Source organism: Podarcis pityusensis (assembly GCF_964106645.2).
Source record: "Podarcis pityusensis genome assembly, chromosome: 13".
Lineage (NCBI taxonomy): Eukaryota > Metazoa > Chordata > Lepidosauria > Squamata > Lacertidae > Podarcis > Podarcis pityusensis.
Window position 1 is genome coordinate 33533604 of NC_138038.1, and position 21705 is coordinate 33555308.

Consider the following 21705-nt stretch of genomic DNA (forward strand, 5'->3'; position numbering starts at 1 on the left):
CTTCCTGGAGATGGAATTGTGAGAATTCATGCTCTCGTGGATGGCTTTCTGTCCTAGGTGCCTTAGCAGAGATTCTTGCTTTGCAAGGGCTTGGACTAGATGACTCTTGGGGTCCCTTCCAACTGTTCAATTCTATGAGATTCTATAGTTGGCTTCCATCAGCAGAGGTGAAAGCACTGGTTTCCAATTTCCATGAATGGTTTTGAAAACTTTAATATGCAATATGCATTCTATTATTATCGCCTTTCTTTTTCTCCACTAAAATCCCTTTAGCTCATATATGGCTCTGCTCCATTGAAGACAGATGGAACCCCAGGAATTTCTTTCTACCAGATGGTTCCTCATCAAGCACTTCAATACACAGGAATTCTCTCTTTGCTTCTTTATTTCAAATGGATATGGATTGGAGTACTAGTAATGGATAATGAAAATGGTGAAATGATTTTGCAAACTGTTTTGCTGAAATTTTCCCAGAGGGGTATCTGCTTTGACTTTATAAAAAGAATCCCTATGTTTAGGTCCACCTCTGAATTGGATAAAATTCTTGAAGATGGATTAAAAATACATAATGAACTTCTGAATAGTACAGCCAGTGCGGTTGTGTTTTATGGTGACTCTTATTCCATGGTGCTGTTGAGATGGATTCCATATTTTGCAGAACATCCACCAAATCTACCAAAAGGTATAGTGTGGATAACAACAGCTGCAATGGAGCTCACTTCACAGCTCTATCAAAAGAATTGGGACACAGAAATATTCCATGGTGTCCTGTCCTTCACAATCCATTCCAATGATATACCAGCATTCAAAGCATTTGTTGAGAGCCAAAATCCTTTAAGCACAAAAGGAGATGGTTTCATCAGAGACTTCTGGCAACAGGCCTTTGACTGTGTATTCTCTGATCCAAATGTGGAAGATGTGAAGGGGAATATTTGTACTGGGGAGGAGAAACTAGAGAGCCTTCCTGCTCCATTCTTAGAGATGAGTATGAATGGCCACAGCTACAGCATCTACAATTCTGTCTGTGCTGTAGCTCATGCTTTGCATTACATGTCTTCAACTAGATTCAAATATCAAGCAATGGAAAGAAGAGGCGGGTGGAAGTACCAGAATCAACAGTTGTGGCAGGTAACATGCTCAACATTGTCAAGAGGCAGAGCACCATAAATGTACTATATAGTCTTTAATTTGCATAAATACTGTCCCCCCAATTCCTTCCCATCCTATGGTATATAACATATATCGCTTTAATAACTCTTCTTCCTTTCCATCCTTAAATTCCTAGATGGTTTCCAAATTACTGTTCGATTCTCTCAATTCACCAAATCCACCCAACTGGTCATGCCCTCCAGATGTTGTTGGACTACAATTCCCATCACCCCAGAACACTTTCTACATTGACTGGGGCTAATGGCAGTTTTAGTGATAGGTAGAAATTTTTTGATAGGTAGAAATTCTCTTATGAGTTTGGTGTATCTAATACATTATGTTGAATAATTCATCCTGAAACAGGCCTTCAGGGAGCAGATATATATGAATATGTTTGCCCTTTGAAGTCACATATTTTATTTAAAAATAATAATACATAGAAACAGAAGTTTCAGAAACTAACATGTTTTAAAGTCAATTTCTATGAATTCCCCCTGCCTTCTTCATTATCAGCTTTATTAAAATTTACTACCGTTGGTATAGGTTTCTATATGTTCACCTTATATTTTGTGTTGTATTTTGCCATCCTACCTTCTGAGTGGGTTCATATACATGAAGAAGTTGGGCATTTGAATCACATTTTTATATATATTTTTTAAAATACATTCTGGTGTCTGAAGTTGGCTCATTTTCTGAGTCAACCCAAACTAAAATGGTGTTGGCCTTATTGACTAAGACATTAACAGTGTTTCAACACTCTCTAAAAAATAGAAACAGAAGGTTCAGGACCTAACGTGCTTTAAAGTCAATTCATTAGAATTTGCTCCTTCTCTGAATTATAAAGAGTGAGCTTCTTTATCATGAATACTTTCTCACTCAGAAACTGCAAACAAGGTATGACTTTACTATCAACGATCCAACTGCAGACTTTTCTCAACTCTTCCCTTCTCCTCTTCAAACCAGCTACATAATTTTCTCAGACGTGTCTCTTTTAACAACAGCGGTGGGGACAAGATTTCCTTTGATGAGAATGGGGAGTTAGTGGCTGGATTTGATGTGATCAACTGGATTGTTTCCTCAAACCAATCATTTCATAGAGTGAAGGTTGGGAATGTTGATCCCAACCAAGGGTTGACCATCAATGGGGATGCCATAACTTGGCCCAACCATTTTAACCAGGTAAGCCTCAATGGTCTGGTTTGTAACTTTTTAGAAAATAGAAAAATTACAATGGATGGATGGATAGAAAAGATATTCCTGTCTATATTAATTGAGAAGTTGTTTTGAAGAAGTATAAAAAGCAGAACTCTATATCTTGTTTGGTTTATGTATGCATGAAATCAGAATCTATGCCATTAACCAGGCTCCATCGTTTCCAAAAGATGGTTTCTTAACAGTCTGTTGTACTCTGATTATCATGTTGATTAGCAAAACTGGTGATACATTACTGAAAGAAAGCATCACTTAAGAACACCTAAAAGTTGCTTTAAATATTCTAATCTCAAAATTACTATTCTGGGCTCTCATGTATGGATTAGTCTCAGCCTCTTTCCTTATGTACTGAGCGGTGCCATCCCGGAACTAGGAAAAGAGTGAAAGATGGGGAGCCATTTTGCTGTTATGATTGCATCCCATGTCCAGAAGGGAAGATTTCGGCTCAGGAGGGTGAGTATTCTGCACAAACTGTACAGTTGAAAAGTGAATGGCTTTAGCTGCAATTCAGAGGAATGTCCCTACAAATTAACGACTATATACCAAGTTTAGCATGCGATTGAAATGTTTGTTAAGTTGGAGCCTGTTGTTGTTGTTGTTTAGTTGTTTAGTCATGTCTGACTCTTCGTGACCTCATGGACCAGAGCACGCCAGGCACTCCTGTCTTCCACTGCCTCCTGCAGTTTGATCAGACTCATGTTCGTAGCTTCGAGAACACTGTATCCAACCATCTCGTCCCCTGTTGTCCCCTTCTCCTTGTGCCCTCCATCTTTCCCAGCACCAGGGTCTTTTCCAGGGAGTCTTCTCTTCTCATGAGATGGCCAAAGTATTGGAGCCTCAGCTTCACTATCTGTCCTTCCAGTGAGCACTCAGGGCTGAGTTCCTTAAAAATGGAAAGGTTTGATCTTCTTGCAGTCCATGGGACTCGCAAGAGTCTCCTCCAACACCATAATTCAAAAGCATCAATTCTTCGGCAATCAGCCTTCTTTATGGTCCAGCTCTCACTTCCATACATCCCTACTGGGAAAACCATGGCTTTAACTATACGGACCTTTGTTGGCAAGGTGATGTCTCTGCTTTTTAAGATGCTGTCTACATTTGTCATTGCTTTTCTCCCAAGAATCAGGCGTCTTTTAATTTCGTAACTGCTGTCACCATCTGCAGTGATCATGGAGCCCAAGAAAGTAAAATCTCTCACTGCCTCCATTTCTTCCCCTTCTATTTGCCAGGAGGTGATGGGCTCAGTGGCCATGATCTTTGTTGTTGTTTTTTTATGTTGAGCTTCAGACCATATTTTCTGTTCTCCTCTTTCACCCTCATTAAAAGGTTCTTTAATTCCTCCTCACTTTCTGCCATCAAGGTTGTGTCATCTGCATATCTGAGGTTGTTGATATTTCTTCCAGCAATCTTAATTCCAGCTTGGGATTCATCCAGCCCAGCCTTTCGCATGATGAATTCTGCATATAATTTTGAACCAATTTTGAACCAATCAGTTGTTCCATATCCCAGTTCTAACTGTAGCTTCTTGTCCCACGTAGAGATTTCTGAGGAGACAGGTGAGGTGATCAGGCACTCCCATTTCTTAAAGAACTTGCCATAGTTTGCTGCGGTCGACGTAGTCAAAGGCTTTTGCATAGTCAATGAAGCAGAAGTAGATGTCTTTCTTGAACTCTCTAGCTTTCCCCATAATCCAGCGCATGTTTGCAATTTGGTCTCTGGTTCCTCTGCCCCTTCGAAATCCAGCTTGCACTTCTGGGAATTCTCGGTCCACATACTGCTTAAGCCTGCCTTGTAGAATTTTAAGCATAACCTTGCTAGCATGTGAAATGAGTGCAAATGTGCTGTAGATGGAGCATTCTTTGGCACTGCCCTTCTTTGGGATTGGGATGTAGACTGATCTTCTCCAATCCTCTGGCCACTGCTGAGTTTTCAAACTTGCTGGTATATTGAGTGTAGCACCTTAACAGCATCATCTTTTAAAATTTTAAATAGTTCAGCTGGAATATCATCACTTCCACTGGCCTTGTTATTTGCAGTGCTTTCTAAGGCCCATTTGACTTCACTCTCCAGGATGTCTGGCTCAAGGTCAGCAACCACACTACCTGAGGTGTACGGGACATCCATATCTTTCTGGTATAATTCCTCTGTGTATTCTTGCCACCTCTTCTTGACGTCTTCTGCTTCTCTAAGGTCTCTTAGGACCTTTCGGCTTTGGCCCAGCTGCTTCATCAGCTCTGAATCTACTTGTACTTGCCCTCCGCTCTTCCTCAGTAGCATGTTGGACGCCTTCCGACCTGAGGGGCTCATCTTCCAGCGTCATAACTTTTATATGCCTGTTGTCTTTGTCAATGGAGTTTTCTTGGCAGGGATACTGGAGTGGCTTGCCGGTTCCTGCTCCAGGTGGATCACATTTGGTCAAAACTCTCCACTATGACCTGTCCATCTTGGGTGGCCCTGCACGGCATAGCTCATAGCTTCTCTGAGTTATTCAAGCCCCTTTACCATGGCAAGGCAGTGATCCATGAAGGAGGTGGATCTTGTAGGTAGTTGCTAAAGAAGAAAATGGTGTGTGTGTATAATTATTTGCTACAGAGTCCCTGTCAGGGGAAAAGGTGGGGTATTAAGTACAGCGGCTTTTGTACAGCAGCTAGATAATGGGCAGTATTAGTAACAGTTTATCAGACAAGATAACTTCCAAATGTATGATCAAGCTTCACACACACACACACACACACACACATACACAAATGGAGCTCTCAAAAAGGGTTTTCTGACTTATTAATGACAATAAACCTGAAAAAAAAAGTTTTAGGAAGGTTAAGAGGAATGTACTTAACTTGGTCCAGTCTTTGAAGAATGTTTTGATCCTTCAATTGTTGCAAAAGCAGGAGACCAATTCTTTATGATAGGTGGACTCCACAATCTATACATCTGACACAACACACACTGATACAGATACATTTACATGATAAAATAGAAATTTACAAAGAAGGAAAGAAGAAATGAAGAATCTACAAAATACATGACCAACCTAAATAGAACAGCACAGACGAAAATAATTGGAAATTCATAACAAGAAAAGTTTAGGGTTTGTGCTCTATTTTTAATTCACTAACTTTAAAAGGGATGGAACTTTTTGTTCTAATAGAGGAGGACTTTCAAAATTACTTTGCTCTGCATTTTTCTATTTGAATAATTTTTAGCATTTTAATAATATGAAAATAATATCTATCTAGTCTAGTGGTTAAAATGTGACGTTTTTATCTAGGACAGCAAGGTTTAAAAAATGCTTTAAACACCACACAAAACAGCCATAACTCCTAGCCTTATTTTGCTTACAGATTATGCTAACACACAATGATCCTCACAGATGTCATTAAAACTCCAAACACCACTTAATAGGGTACATTCATAATCAAATGTATTACATTGTACAATAGAATACAAATATAATTACAAATGAAAAAATAACCATTAAAACATAATTCAGATAGACATGATTACTATAGAATAAGTGTTTACTTTCTCTGATTAAGACCACATATCTTCTTTTTCAGATGGGAACGATTGTAATATATGCTCAGAAGAAAAATATCCAAATAATAATCAGGATATGTGTATTCCCAAGGAAACAACCTTTTTGTCCTATGAGGAACCTCTGGGCATCAGTTTAGCCTGCTTTGCTTTTACTTTTTCTGTGCTCACAGTTCTGGTCCTGGGAACATTTTTGAAGCACCACCACACACCCATTGTTAAAGCAAACAACAAAGACCTCACTTATATGCTGCTAATTTCTCTCCTGCTCTGCTTCCTTTCTGCATTGCTATTCATTGGACAACCTGGAATTGTGGCATGCCTTCTCCGACAGACGGCTTTTGGCATTATCTTCTCAGTGGCTGTTTCTTGTGTCCTAGCAAAAACCATGACAGTGGTTTTGGCTTTCATGGCCACCAGGCCAGGATCCAGGATGAGGAAGTGGGTGGGGAAGAGACTGGCTATTGCCATTGTGATGTCTTGTTCCTTTATTCAAGTAGGCATCTGTACTGTGTGGATGGCATCGTCGCCACCATTTCCAGATGTTGACATGCACTCAATTACTAAAGAAATTGTACTGGAATGTAATGAGGGCTCCGTAACTATGTTTTACTCTGTGTTGAGCTACATGGGCTTCCTGGCTCTTGTCAGCTTCACTGTAGCTTTCTTTGCCAGAAAGTTACCTGACAGTTTCAATGAAGCGAAGTTCATCACTTTCAGCATGTTGGTCTTTTGCAGTGTTTGGGTATCTTTTGTTCCAACCTACCTTAGTACCAAGGGAAAATACATGGTTGCTGTGGAGATCTTTTCTATCTTAGCATCCGGTGCTGGCCTGCTGGGTTGCATCTTTGCACCAAAATGCTACATTATTGTGTTGCGGCCTGAGTTGAATGAAAGGGAACATCTAACAAGAAATAAGACCTGAAGAATTTGAGTGCATAGAATGCATACATAGGGTTCACAAGACAAGGGGTTAAAATTGGCTTGTTCTGCTATGTTATCTTCTTTCCTTTATCATATTGTGAGCTCCTGTGTTAAATAAAATTGTTTAATTGTACACTGCAATGGAAAATAAATCTGTAATGTGTCTGTATTTAGATTGTGAAGCATGGCATGGTCGCTTCTATTGAAGCTAAAGAAAAGCTGAGAGAAGAGTTTAGCAGTTTTAGATTAAGTGGGGCTGTATCTCAACTTGTCTGTTACAAGGTGTCTAGCTTAAAATCAGATGAAAGCTCTAGTTTTACAAGTCTATTTGCTTATCTCTCTCCAAGTAAAGAGCCTCAGGCTAATGGAGACTGGAATGGAGGAAGGACAAAGCTTGGAATTTTAGCACTCGAAGATATGTATATTGGAATTCAAGTAAAGTGAGCTATGCTTGGACAAGTGTAGGGTATTATGCAGGTATCTGAAAGTAACTTTGTTTCAAGTTGTTTTGGAACTAAATTCTGCAGTAAATCTTTTGAACCATATTTTTGCACTGAAGAATTTTTATTTCGAAGAGTCAGTTTTTATTCATATGATTTGCCCCCATATGTGCACTGTTAATGGCATCACTAGCCCGGGTGCTGAGATCTTTGGGGGAAGTCCTTTTCTTTTTCTTGCCACCCTCACAGGTTCACTTGGTAGGGAAGCAGGAGAGGGCCTTCTCAGTGGCTACACACAGATTTGGGAACTCCCTCCATAGAGAATTTCCCGGTTTTCCTCCCTTCAGCAAGTGACAACAGGTGACAGCAGGTGACAGCAGGCAGCCAGACGAGAATACATATAGGGGTCTGTCAGTGCCTATAGCTTGATGGATCACAATTCCATTGTACAAAGTGTCTCCTAGTTGGCATTCAAACTCATAACTGTCTGGTAAAAGGGGTGCTTTGAGGGAGTTAATGCTTCTCAAGTGCCCCCCCTATATTCTGACCAACATCCTCTTGTTTAATGTGGATTTATGAGGGAGCATTTATTGAGACCGCTCATGATGCAATTGGAGGGAGACGCAAGCATAATGCATCCATGACTACCTTGTTGCTAACCCCTACCACAAAGATTTGAATCCAGTGTTCTCTTCTTGCTGTGGGTCATTCCAAACTTTACCATGCCTTCCTATCTAACTAAAGTGTGAGGGAAATTTTCTCTCCAGAATACGTGACAAACAACTTTTCTTAATTCCTAAAGGACTCCACATCCTTCATTTAGGAATTGTTGTTAATGTAATAATTAACTACACAATTAGCTAGTCAGAAGGACTGTCATTTGTTATTATGTTCAACCAAATCCCTGTGGAACTTCTTTGGCTGTTAGCAGAACAGAGAGCAAAGAGTGTGAAGGTTGTCATAAATATATCCAGTGCAAATCAGAGATATGGAGTGGCACTGGAAACGGACAGGGGTTCACAGATCTGCTCTTGGATACTCCAGCCTTCAGACTTCTGTACCGACGATGGTGGTTGTAGTCATTTTGCTGCTGGCTCTGCTTCCTCCAATGGGATGCCAGACTCACGCAGTTCAGTGCAATATCTGTTACCCACAGCCTCCACTTCACAAATATCATCAACAAGGAGATTTCATAATTGGTGGAATTGCTTATCATGCTGGTGTCGTCGTCAGTGAACCAGCCTTCAGGGAAGAACCCCTGCCAACATTGACAGAACCATTTGTGTAAAGCCTGAATGATTATTTGCTTTGCTTTCCAAATATTGATTTGTTTTATATAATAAAAAAATTCCACTGGGATAATTTGTGCAAGAGCTGCAGCCACTGAATACAAAACTTAGGGAGAAATCCTATTCACCAAAAGCTAGTGTAAAGTAAAATGCTATAAATTAATGCAGCATAAAGTTGCACTACATCTAAACTTGTTCAGTAGAAAGGCCCCTGCTTCTACGCCTGACTGAGGGAAAACAAGCCTTTAAAATATGTACTATGCCAGGTTGCCAGGTCACATGACCAAGCTGGACATGCTTAGGATCTAGCAAAGTTTCCACTCTCTGATTCCACCCCTGCCTTGCTCCTGGAATGCTCCCTTTTCCAGTCTTAGACCAGCTTGGCTCAACCAGTTTCATCACAGTCAACTTGGTAGAGATGACCAAGTTATGCTGATATATGCTCAGCTGAACTGGGATTGGGGACTTAATGCCAACTGAGCGTAATTGAGCCAGAGATCCTGTGCATCCTAAAATGTTCATCCTGGGGGATCTTGCCATAGGATTGCCTCCCCAATCTGCTCCATCTTCACCATGACAGTTTAAAAAAATAAACACCATCCCATCTGTTTTGTTATATTTTAACTTTATTTTCAAATAGCTTTATAATGAAATAAATTATAAAAATCTAAAAACTTACTTAAATCAGAATGGAGAGTTTCTGGAGCGCCTCGAGTCAGTATACCTGAAGGAGATTCTCCACCCGCATCATTCAGCCAGGACAATGAGGCCCAGCTCCAAGGGCCTTCTGGAAGTTCCCTCCCTACGAGAAATGAGATTACGGGGAACCAGGCAGAGGGCCTTGTCGGTAGTGGCGTCTGCCCTGTGGAATGCCTTCCCTCCAGATGTCAAAGAAATAAACAACTATCTGACTTTTAGATGACATCCGAAGGCAGCCCTATTTAGGGAAGTTTATAATGTTTGATGTTTTATTGTGCTTTTAATATTCTGTTAGAAGCCGCCCAGAGTGGCTGGGGAAACCCAGCCAGATGGGTGGAATATAAATAATAAATAATTGTTATTGTTGCTGTTGTAGTAAATGTGACTTGTGACATAGTTAATCTTTTATATTTATGTAGGCCACCTTATAAATATTCTCACCTTATATATAAATACTGTAATAATTGATTGTTAATAAAGGAGACACAGAACACAGTGATAATAACTAAACTAAGTATGGAATATCCTTCTGAAAAAGAATCTCACACTTCTTTCAGCATAGTCCCTAAGCATTACCAGCACATCCTGGCTTTGGCATTCACAGTCAAAGAGATCAACGAAAACCCTCAGATTTTACCCAATCTCACTTTGGGCTTCCACATCTATGACAGCTATTGCAATGCAAGGAGGACCTATCACGCTACAATGCTACTTTTATCCACAGAGGAGAGATTTATCCCTAACTACATATGTGAGCAACAGAAAAATCTAATAGCAGTCATTGGAGGAGTGGATGCCCAAATTTCCATCAATGTGGCAACAGTCTTGAATAACTATAAGGTTCCACAGGTAGGTCAACTCTGCTTTCTCTTTCCCTCCCTCCCTCTGTGTGATCCCCCACATTTCCTATTCTATTATTTCAAGACATTAATATGTGCTTTGAAAATAATGTGACTTCCTTTTTTATGAATCCCTCATGCAAACCGAGTTTTAGGCTCCTGTTCCTGATATGGTTTTTAAGATGCTGTACAGTAAGTGCTGCTGTTTCTTTTGTGTTACTGTATTTATTTCAGGAGGAGTTTAAAATGCAATTTGGGGGTGCTGGTTGACAGGGCTGGAAATGAATTTTATTCTCTCAACTTCATTCGCATTTGGTTGGGGTTTGTTTCATGTTTCCTTAGTGAAATTGTGTCCTTTTTTTGTTAGGCAGAAGAACATTGTTTGTATGAAGGAGGAAATGGCATCAGGCAGGATCAACATAGTATAGGGGAACCCCCATAAGGGGCCTGAGAGCAGGATTGACCACAGCACCCCCAAACCTGGGTTGTGTATCTGCCTGGGTGGAAACTCCACCCTGGTTACCTAGTGAGACCTTGATTGCTTGGCTTGCACCACAGCAAGGTTGAACCCTGGCCAACACCCATGGGATGGGCTTGGGCTGGTCCAAATCCAGCGGATCCGTTCCATCATCATGGGTCTTGTGGAATATGAACTGATCCTGTCGCTAATGGCATGCCAAATATTACCCTTCCTGCTGATGTTAATCAAAATTTGGTCTGATTTTATCCTATAACCGTTGTACAGTCGGATTATTTCGCTGCTCTCATTGGTCAAATAATGTGTCAATAAGAATTTTGCTCTGAGAATATTGCTGTAATCAAGCAATTATAGATGCAAACTTTGAGCAAGGAAATCCTCAGTGCATTTCCTCTCAGTGCATAAATCCACTTGATGGCTATTGATCATTGTATATTCTTTCAGCCATGAATGCCTAACTCGAGCATTGGAATAGTCAAATTCAGTACCTGACGTTGTATTTCTAAGAGTTGCTAATATAATGTATGGGTGGAATTCACTGACAAAACCCATTCATCAGTGGAAATTGGAGCGGGGTGGTGTGGTGTTGGTGTTTTGGGTTGTGTGTTTTTTTTGCAATTTTCTTGCTTCCTTTTGCCCTCAAACCTGAATATATCTGCTGGGGGGTGGTCCCCAATCCTCTGTATCAGATATATTTCATTCTTCCTTGAGATGGAATTGTGAGAATTCATGCTCTGGTGGATGGCTATCTGTCCTAGGTGCCTTAGCAGATGTTCTTGTTTTGCAAGGGCTTGGACTAGATGACTCTTGGGGTCCCTTCCAACTCTACAATTCTATGAGAATCTATAGTTGGCTTCCATCAGCAGAGGTGAAAGCACTGGTTTCCAATTTCCATGAATGGTTTTGAAAGCTTCAATATGCAAGATGCATTCTATTATTACATCTTTTCTTTCTCTCCCCTAAAATCCCTTTAGCTCATATATGGCTCTGCTCCATTGAAAACAGATGGAAACCCAGGAATTTCTTTCTACCAGACGGTTCCTCATCAAGCACTTCAATACACAGGAATTCTCTCTTTGCTTCTTTATTTCAAATGGATATGGATTGGGGTACTAGTAATGGATAATGAAAATGGTGAAATGTTTTTGCAAACTGTTTTGCCAAAATTTTCCCAGAGAGGTGTCTGTTTTGACTTTATAAAAAGAATCCCTATGGTGATGTCCGCCTCTGAATTTGATGAAATACTTGAAGACGGATTAAAAATACATAATGAACTTCTGAATAGTACAGCCAGTGTGGTTGTGTTTTATGGTGAATCTTATTCCATGGTGATTTTGAGATGGATTCCATATTTTGCAGAACATCCACCAAGTCTACCAAAAGGTATAGTGTGGATAACAACAGCTGCAATGGAGCTCACTTCACAGCTATATCAAAAGAATTGGGACACAGAAATATTCCATGGTGTCCTGTCCTTCACAGTCCATTCCAATGGCATACCAGCATTCAAAGCATTTGTTGAGAGCAAAAATCCTTTAAGCACAAAAGGAGATGGTTTCATCAGAGACTTCTGGCAGCAGGCCTTTGACTGTGTATTTGCAGATCCAAATGTGGAAGATGTGATGGGGAATATTTGTACTGGGGAGGAGAAACTAGAGAGCCTTCCTGCTCCATTCTTTGAGATGAGCATGAATGGCCACAGTTATAGCATCTACAATGCTGTCTGTGCTGTAGCCCATGCTTTGCATTACATGTCTTCAACTAGATTCAAATATCAAGCAATGGAAAGAAGAGGTCAATGGAAGTACCAAAATCAACAATTGTGGCAGGTAACATGCTCAACATTGGCAAGAGGCAGAGCACCATAAATGTACTACAATAGTCCTTAATTTGTGTCCTTAATGTGTCCCCAATTCCTTCCCAACCTAAGGTATATAACATATATTGCTTTAATAACACTTCTTCCTTTCCGTTTCCTAAATTACTGGATGATTTCTAAATTACTATTTGATTCTCTCAATCAGCCAGGTTAACCCAACCGGTTGCACCCTCCAGATTTTGTTTGCCTACATTTCCCATCACCCCAGACCACTTTGTACACAGACTGGGGTTAATGGCAGTTTTAGTGAAAGCCCAGCTCCATATTTTGTGATAGGTAGAAATTCTGTTATGAATTTGGTGCATCTAATTCATTCTGTTAAATTATTGAGCCTGAACCAGGCCTTCTGGGAGCAGATCTACATGAATATGTATGCCCCTTGAAGTCACATATTTTATTTAAAAATAATAATTAATAGAAACAGAAGTTTCAGAAACTAACATGCTTTAAAGTCAATTTATTAGAAACTGCTGCTCCTTTTCTGAATTACAAAGAGTGAGGTTTCTGTATGTTCATCTTATATTTTTTTTGTTGTATTTTGCAATGCTACCTTCCGAGTGGGTGCATATACATTAATGAGTTAGGCACTTGAATCACTTTTTAAAAAAAATAAAATAAAATACTTTCTGGTGTCAGAAGTTGGTCATTTTCTCACTGAGTCAACACAAACTAAAATGGTGTTGGCCTAATTGACTATTGAAACATTAACCGTGTTTCAACACTCTGAAAAATATAGAAACAGAAGCTTCAGGACCTAACGTGCTTTAAAGTCAGTTTATTAGAATCTGCTGCTCCTTTTCTGAATTACAAAGAGTGAGCTTCTTTATCATAATGACCGCTCCCCACTTAAAAAGGGGGGGGGCGCCCTTTGCCCTAGATCTGAAGCGGCCCCATCAGCATAGGCTTGGCTTTGCCTTCCCTCAGGTGGGATACCTGGAGGTCTCCACCTACCTCAGTCAGTTGTCCAATCCCACCTGGGGGAAGCGATGCCAAGGAGACCAGGCAAGGGAGGGGAGGGATTACCTGCCCACACAATAGAGGGAGGATCTTACCTGGGAATCCTCACTTGGCTCCAGAGCTTCTCCCACCCTACCCACCCTCAGTTAATGTCTTCTTTTGCAGGTTAACTTATCTTCACAGGTATGCGGGTGCTGCTACGTTAAGGTCGCTGTTAAAGGGCCGGAAAGGAATTTCCCTGCATTGGCAGGTTTCGCCTTTCCCGTAGCAAAACGTCACAACTTTGGCGGTATCAGGCCTTGGGCAGAATCCTTTAGTCCATCTTCCTCTTTGCGGCGGCAATACCAGGGTTCCCCGTTAAAGGGGTTTCTGAAGGGAGGCTTTGACCGTACGCCGAAAGGTCGTCATTGCTCTCCCCTGCGGCGGCGGCGTAACGGGGGCGGCTATCTCTGCTTGAACATATGTTCTCCAGAGCCGGCCCATCCCCCCCCCCCACACACTGGATAGCCCTGAAGTTACCTAGGTCCCCGGCTGGGGGCTGGGGAGAGAGAACGCCCAATGCCTGAGCCAAGGTCTACCCACATTTGAAATTTAATAAAGTTGTGGCCAATTTAATCCCATAGCACGTTGTCTTGAGTCGTTATTCCACATGACGGGGGGGGACCGCTCGGGATCTGGGGACTCCGCCTGTCCATGCAAATACCTTCTCACCCAAAAACCAAACAGGGTATGACTTTACTATTAACGATCCAACTGCAGTCTTTTCTCAACTCTTCCCTTCTCCTCAAACCAGCTACATATTTTTCTCAGACGTGTCTTGTTTAACAACAGCGGTGGGGACAAGATTTCCTTTGATGAGAATGGAGAGTTAGTGGCTGGATTTGATGTGATCAACTGGATTGTTTCCTCAAACCAATCATTTCAAAGAGTGAAGGTTGGGAATGTTGATCCCAACCAACAGTTGACCATCAATGGGGATTCCATAACTTGGCCCAGCCATTTTAACCAGGTAAGTCTCAATGGTCACCCATTTGAGTAAGACACCTGGTTCTGAGTAAGCACTTGCACTCTGCCCTGATGTCTAAAATTAGATTAATTATAAATAAGGAAATCCAATAAAATACTGAGAGTCTGGTTTGGAACTTTTTAGAAAATGGAAAAATTACAATGGATGGATGGATAAGATATTCCTGTCTATATTAATTTGAGAAGTTGTTTGGAAAAAGTATAAAAACGAAATCTCTTGACTGGTTTATATATACAAGGAATCACAATCTATGCCCTTAATCAAGCTCCATACTTTCCAGAAGATGGTTTCTTAACTATCTGTTGTACTATAATTCTCATGTTGATTAAAAAATATTGCACTTGCTAGCACAATTGGTGATACTTTACTGAAAGGAAGTGTCACTTAAGAATACCTAAAAGTTGGCTTCAATATTCTAATCTCAAAATTCTCAAAATTACTATTCTGGGCTCTCATGTATGGATTAGTCTCAGCCTCTTTCCTTATGTACCGAGCGGTGCCATCCTGGAACTAGGAAAAGAGTGAAAGATGGGGAGCCATTTTGCTGTTATGATTGCATCCCATGTCCAGAAGGAAAGATTTCGGCTCAGGAAGGTGAGTATTCTGCACAAACTGTACAGTTGAAAAGTGAATGGCTTTAGCTGGAATTCAGAGGAATGTGCCTACAAATTAATGACTATATACAAGGTTTAGCATGTGATTGAAATGTTTGTTAATCCTGTAGGTAGTTGCTGAAGAAGAAACTGGTTTGTGTCTGTAATTATTTGCCTCAGAGTCCCTGTCAGGGGAAAAGGTGGGGCATTAAGTACAGTGGCTTTTGTACAGTAGCTAGATAATGGGCAGTACTAGTAACAGTTTATCAGAGAAGATAACTTCCAAATGTATGATCAAGCTTCAAACACACACAGAGGGAGAGAGAGATCGAGAGATCAAAAATGGTTTTCTGACTTATCATCACTGGCAATAAGCCTGAAAGAAAAAGTTTTAGGAATGAACTTAACTTGGTCCAGTCTTTGAAGAGTGTTTAGATCCTTCGATTTTTTGCAGAAGCAGGAGACCAATTCTTTATGATAGTTGGATCCCACAATCTATTCATTTAACACAACACCCAATGCTACAGATACATTTCCATGATAAAATGGAAATTTACAAAGATGAAAGGAAGAAATGAAGAATGAGCAGAATACATGACCAACCTAAACAGAGCAGTACAGACAAAAATAATTGGAAATTCATAAAAAGAAAAGTTTAGGGTTTTTGCTCTATTTTTTAATCCATTAACTTTAAAAGGGATTGCAACTTTTTGTTCCAGTAGAGGAGGACTTTCAAAATTACTATGCTTTGCGTTTTTCTATGTGAATAATTTTGAGCATTTTAATAAGGTGAAAATAATATCTATCTAGTCTAGTGGTTAAAACGTGAGGTTTTTATCTGTGACACCAAGGTTTAAACAACATTTTCAATACCACACAAAATAGGCATAACTCCTAGCCTTATTTTGCTTACAGATTATTGTAACATATAATGTTCCTCACAGATGTCAGTTAAAACTCCAAACACCACTTAATAGGGCTTCCGCCAGACAAGACAGAAAACTTTTGTATTCAAATGTATGACATTGTATATTAGAATACAAACACCATTACACATGGAAAAAAATAGCCATTACAAATGTGATCCTCCTAAATCGAGGATCCTAGTTGTGCTTGGGACCCTTAAGCCACCCCCACGGGGTGTGTTGTTGCTAGGCGTGGCCCAAACCTTGTCTGTTGGGCCCCAGGATCGTGCTTGGCTGTTTGGGCCAATTGGGGCGAGTGGCGTGATCCCAGGAACCTATAATTGTGGCAGCACAATGGGGGTGGGGCACTTGCTTCACCCTGCTGAACACCCTCCCTCCATATTTTAGGTGCTACTGTTTTGGCCTTGCTTTGGATTGGGTCGCCTGCTTTGGAGCAGAGGCTGTGTTGGAATTTTTCCATTTGGCAGATTGGCTTTAGCCACTTGGTTTTCACCCACCCCCTTAGCAATCACCACAACTTTGTAAGGTTTGGCGGTTAGGAATTGGTTTATAGAAATGTGTGGGAAGGGAGGTGTGGCCATCACCTGCACCTCCAGAAATAGGGTATTCTGGTAAAGGAATCTGGGGGTCCTGGATCTCTTCCGAAGACCGCTTAAGGGGCTAGGGCCATGCCAAGACCACAGGAACACCGGGATGAGCTTCAATCGATCTTCACCAATGTTGCTCCCTCGTTTCGTGTTTACCCTTACAGACTGCCAGCCAGAGAGGCAGGAGTCAGTTATAGTCCCTGAACAATGCCTAGGCAATAAAGGTAAAGGGAAAGAGACCCCTGGCCATTAGGTCCTGTCGTGACCGACTCTGGGGTTGTGGCGCTCATCTCGCTTTATTGGCTGAGGGAGCCGGCGTACAGCTTCCGGGTCATGTGGCCAGCATGACTAAGCCGCTTCTGGTGAACCAGAGCAGCACACGGAAACGCTGTTTACCTTCCCGCCAGAGCGGTACCTATTTATCTACTTGCACTTTGAGGTGCTTTCAAGCTGCCAGGTTGGCAGGAGCAGGGACCGAGTAACAGGAGCTCACTCCGTCACAGGGATTCGAACCACTGACCTTCTGATCGGCAAGTCCTAGGCTCTGTGGTTTAACCCACAGTGCCACCCGCTTCTCGCCTAGGCAATACCACTCAATAAAGTTGTGGCCTAAATTTTGCCGAAAAATGTAAAACTAAAATTATGTGTTTGTTTGAAGTTATTTAAGGGACAGAGCTTGGGGCCCTTGGAGCGCAACATAATTCAGGTAGACATGATTTCTACAGAATATGTGTTCACTTTCCCTGATTAAGACCACATATTTTCATTTTCAGACATGAACGAGTGTAATATATGTTCTGAAGAAAAATATTCAAATAATAATCAGGATATGTGTATTCCCAAGGAAACAACCTTTTTGTCCTATGAGGAACCTCTGGGCATCAGTTTAGCCTGCTTTGCTTTTACTTTTTCCTTCATCACAGCTTTGGTCCTGGGAACGTTTTTGAAGCACCACCACACACCCATTGTCAAAGCAAACAACAAAGACCTCACTTATATGCTTCTAATTTCTCTCCTGCTCTGCTTCCTTTCTGCATTGTTATTCATTGGACAACCTGAAATTGTGGCATGCCTCCTCCGACAGACAGCTTTTGGCATTATCTTCTCAGTGGCTGTTTCTTGTGTGCTAGCAAAAACCATGACAGTGGTTTTGGCTTTCATGGCCACCAAGCCAGGATCCAGGATGAGGAAGTGGGTGGGGAAGAGACTGGCTATTGCCATTGTAGTTTCCTGTTCCTTTATTCAAGCAGGCATCTATACTGTGTGGATGGCATCTTCGCCACCATTTCCAGATGTTGACATGCACTCAATCCCTAAAGAAATTGTACTAGAATGTAATGAGGGCTCCGTGACTATGTTTTACTCTGTCTTGAGCTACATGGGATTCCTGGCTCTTGTCAGCTTCACTGTAGCTTTCTTTGCCAGGAAGTTACCTGACAGTTTCAATGAAGCGAAGTTCATCACTTTCAGCATGTTGGTCTTTTGCAGTGTTTGGGTATCTTTTGTTCCAACCTACCTCAGTACCAAGGGAAAATACATGGTTGCTGTGGAGATCTTTTCTATCTTAGCATCCGGTGCTGGCCTGCTGGGTTGCATCTTTGCCCCCAAATGCTACATTATTGTGTTCCGGCCTGAGTTGAATGAAAGGGAACATCTAATAAGAAATAAGACATGAAGAATTTGAGTGCATAGAATGCATGCATAGAGTTCACAAGACAAGGGGTTAAAATTTTCTTGTTCTGCTATGTTATCTTCTTTCTTTTATCATATTGTGAGCTCCTGTGTTAAATAAAATTGTTTAATTGTACACTGAAATGGAAAATAAATCTGTAATGTATCTGTATTTAGATTGTGAAGCATGGCATGGAAACTTCTACTGAAGCTAAAGAAAAGCTGAGAGAAGAGTCTAGCAGTTTTAGATTAAGTGGGGCTGTATCTCAGCTGGGTCAATTACAAGGTGCTTAGCTTAGAATCACATGGAAGGTCTAGTATTACAAGTCTATACATATGCTTATCTCTCTCAAAGAAAGGAGCCTCAGGCTAATGGGGACTGGAATGGAGGAAGGACAAAGCTTGGAATTTTAGCACTTGAAGATATATATATTGGAATCCAAGTGTGCTACGCTTGGACAAGTATAAGACATTATTCAACTATCTGAATGTAACTTTATTTGTTTCACGTTGCTTCAGAGCAAAGTTGTGTAGTAAATCTTTTGAACCATATTTTTGCACGGAAGAATTTTTATTTCAAAGAGTCAGCTTTTATTCACATTATTTGGCTCCATATGTGCACTGTTAATGGCCTCAATAGCCCGGGTTTTGAGATCTTTGGGGGAAGTCCTTTTCTTGTTCTTGCCACCCTCACAGGTTCACTTGGTAGGGAAGCAGGAGAGAGCCTTCTCAGTGGCTACACACAGACTTGGGAACTCCCTCAATAGAGAATTAAGACAGGCTCCCTCCTGGTTGTCCTTCCTTTAGCAAGTGACAACAGGCTGCCAGGCCAGAATTCATATAGGGGTCTCTCCACCCTCCCATTTCGACTCTCTGGCACCGTATCTGCATAACCCAGAAATTCGAAAATATTGATGCGCTTTTACTCTTGTAAGATTGAACGTGTTGCCCTGGGATGTACTTGAGGGATGATTCCAACAGATTCTACAGGAAAAACTCTTATATCCCTGAGGAGATGGCAGTACCGAATCGTTGGCGCATGTCCTTCTGGCCTGCACTCTTTATAAAGACTTGAGAAATGAGATTATCACCCCTCTTTTATTGTCCATTCTGGGTTGCCCAACCACTACCACAGTGTTCTTTCTCTTGGCAGGTCAAGATGAGCAGGTGACAGCAAAGGTTGCAAGGTTTTTAGCTGGGGCAATCAGAATAAGAGATACTATTTGACTATTGATCCAAAACCCTAAAATAAATTTTATGTAATTGACTTTTTATTTCTATTCTTTGTATATTGTATACAGTGGTACCTCTGGATATGAACGGAATCCGTTCTGGAGCCCCATTCGCATCCTGTAGCGAATGCAACCCGTGTCTCTCAGCTGCCCCCCCCCCCATTATATTCTGACCAACATCCTCTTGTTTAATGTGGATTTACGAGGCAGCATTTATTGAGACTGCTCATGGTGCAATAGGAAGGAGACGCAGGCATAATGCATCCATGACTACCTTGTTGCTAACCCCTACCACAAAGATTTGAATCCAGTGTTCTCTTCATGCTGCGGGTCATTCCAAACTTCATCATGCCTTCCTATCTAACTAAAGCGTGAGGGAAATCTTCTTTCCAAAATATGTGACAAACAACTTTTCTTAATTCCTAAAGGACTCCACATCCTCCATTTAGGAATTGTTGTTAATGTAATAATTAACTACACAATTAGCTACTCAGAAGGACGGTCATTAGTTATGATGTTCAGCCAAACCCCTGTGGGACTTCCTTGGCTGTTAGCAGAACAGAGAGCAAAGAGTGTGAAGGTTGTCATAAATATATCCAGTGAAAGTCAGGGATATGGAGTGGCACTGGGGAAAGACAGGGGTTCACAGCTCTGCTCTTGGATATTCCAGGCTTCAGACTTCTGTACCGAGGATGGTAGTTTTAGTCATTTTGCTGCTGCCTCTGCTTCCTCCCATGGAATGCAAGACTCATGCTGTTCAGTGCAATATCTATTACCCACAGCCTCCACTTCACAAATATCATCAAGAAGGAGACTTCATAATTGGTGGAATTGCTTATCATTCTGGTGCCATCGTCAGTGAACTAGCCTTCAGGGAAGAACCCCTGCCAACATTGACAGATCTATTTGTGTAAGGCCTAAATGATTGTTTGATTTTCTTTCCAAATATTTTATTAATTTATTTTATTCAATAAAAATGGCCACTTAGATAATCTGTGCTAGAGCTGCAGCTAAAGAACAAAAAATGTAGGGAGAAATCCTATCCACCAAAAGCTAGTGTGAAGTAAGATGCTGCAAATTAATGCAGCATAAAGTTACTCCAGATCTAAACCCTGTTTGCCAGCAGTGCTCCTGCTGCTATTCTGTCCATGCCTGACTTAAGGAAAACCTGCTTTTAAAATATGTACTATGCCAGGTTACCAGGTCACATGATCAAGCTGGACATGCTTAGGATCTAACAAAGTCTCCGCTCTCTGATTCCACCTCTGCCTTGCTCCTGGAATGCTCCCTTTTTCAGTCTCAGACCAGCTTGGCTCAACCAGCTTCATCACAGCCAGCTTGGCTGAGATGACCAGGTTATGCTGATATACAGTATGTTCAACTGAACTGGGGTTGGGGACTTAATGCCAACTGAACATGGTTGATCCAGAGATCCAGTGCATCCTAAAATGCTCCTCCTTGTGGATTTTACCATAGGGTTGCCCCCTCAGTCTGCTCCATCTGACAGCTTTAAAAAATAAACACCATCCCATCTGTTTGGTTATATTTTAACTTTATTTTCAAATAAGCTTTATAATGAAATAAATGATAAAAATCTAAAAACTTATTTTAATCAGAGTGGAGAGTTTTATATTGTAAATGTGACTGCTTACATAGTTAATTTTTTTTATTTATATCCAACTTATGTATAAATACTGTAATAATTGATTGTTAATAAAAGAGGCACAGAACACATTGGTAATAACTAAACTAAGTATGGAATATTCTTCTGAAAAAGAATATCACACTTCTTTCAGCATAGTCCCTAAGCATTACCAGCACATCCTGGCTTTGTCATTTGCAGTAAAAGAGATCAATGAAAACCCTCACCTCTTACCCAATCTCACTTTGGGCTTCCACATCTATGACAGCTATTGCAATGCAAGGAGGACTTATCATGCTACAATGCTACTTTTATCCACAGATGAGAGATTTATCCCTAACTACATATGTGAGCAACAGAAAAATCTAATAGCAGTCATTGGGGGAGTGGATGCCCCAATTTCCATGAATGTGGCGACGCTCTTGGAAAACTATAAGGTTCCACAGGTAGGTCAACTCTGCTTTCTCTTTCCCTCCCTCCCTCTATGTGACCCCCACATTTCCTATACTATTATTTCAAGACATTAATGTGGGCCGTAAAAATACTGAGGCTTCCTTTTTATGAATCTTACATGCAAACTGAGTTTTAGGATCCTGTTTCTGATGTGGTTTTTAAGATGCTGTGAGT

The 21705-nt window shown here is 41.0% G+C and overlaps 1 protein-coding gene across 1 annotated transcript; it reads left to right on the forward strand.

Annotated features, from left to right (window-relative positions):
* Positions 1-16466: 16466 nt before the first annotated feature.
* Positions 16467-18208, forward strand: LOC308460869 (vomeronasal type-2 receptor 26-like; the record flags this gene model as incomplete). The annotated part of the gene is made up of 1 exon (XM_080977403.1): positions 16467-18208. The coding sequence occupies exon 1, from the start codon at positions 17309-17311 to the stop codon at positions 18206-18208; it is 900 nt and encodes a 299-aa protein (XP_080833529.1). The 5' UTR covers positions 16467-17308.
* Positions 18209-21705: the final 3497 nt, after the last annotated feature.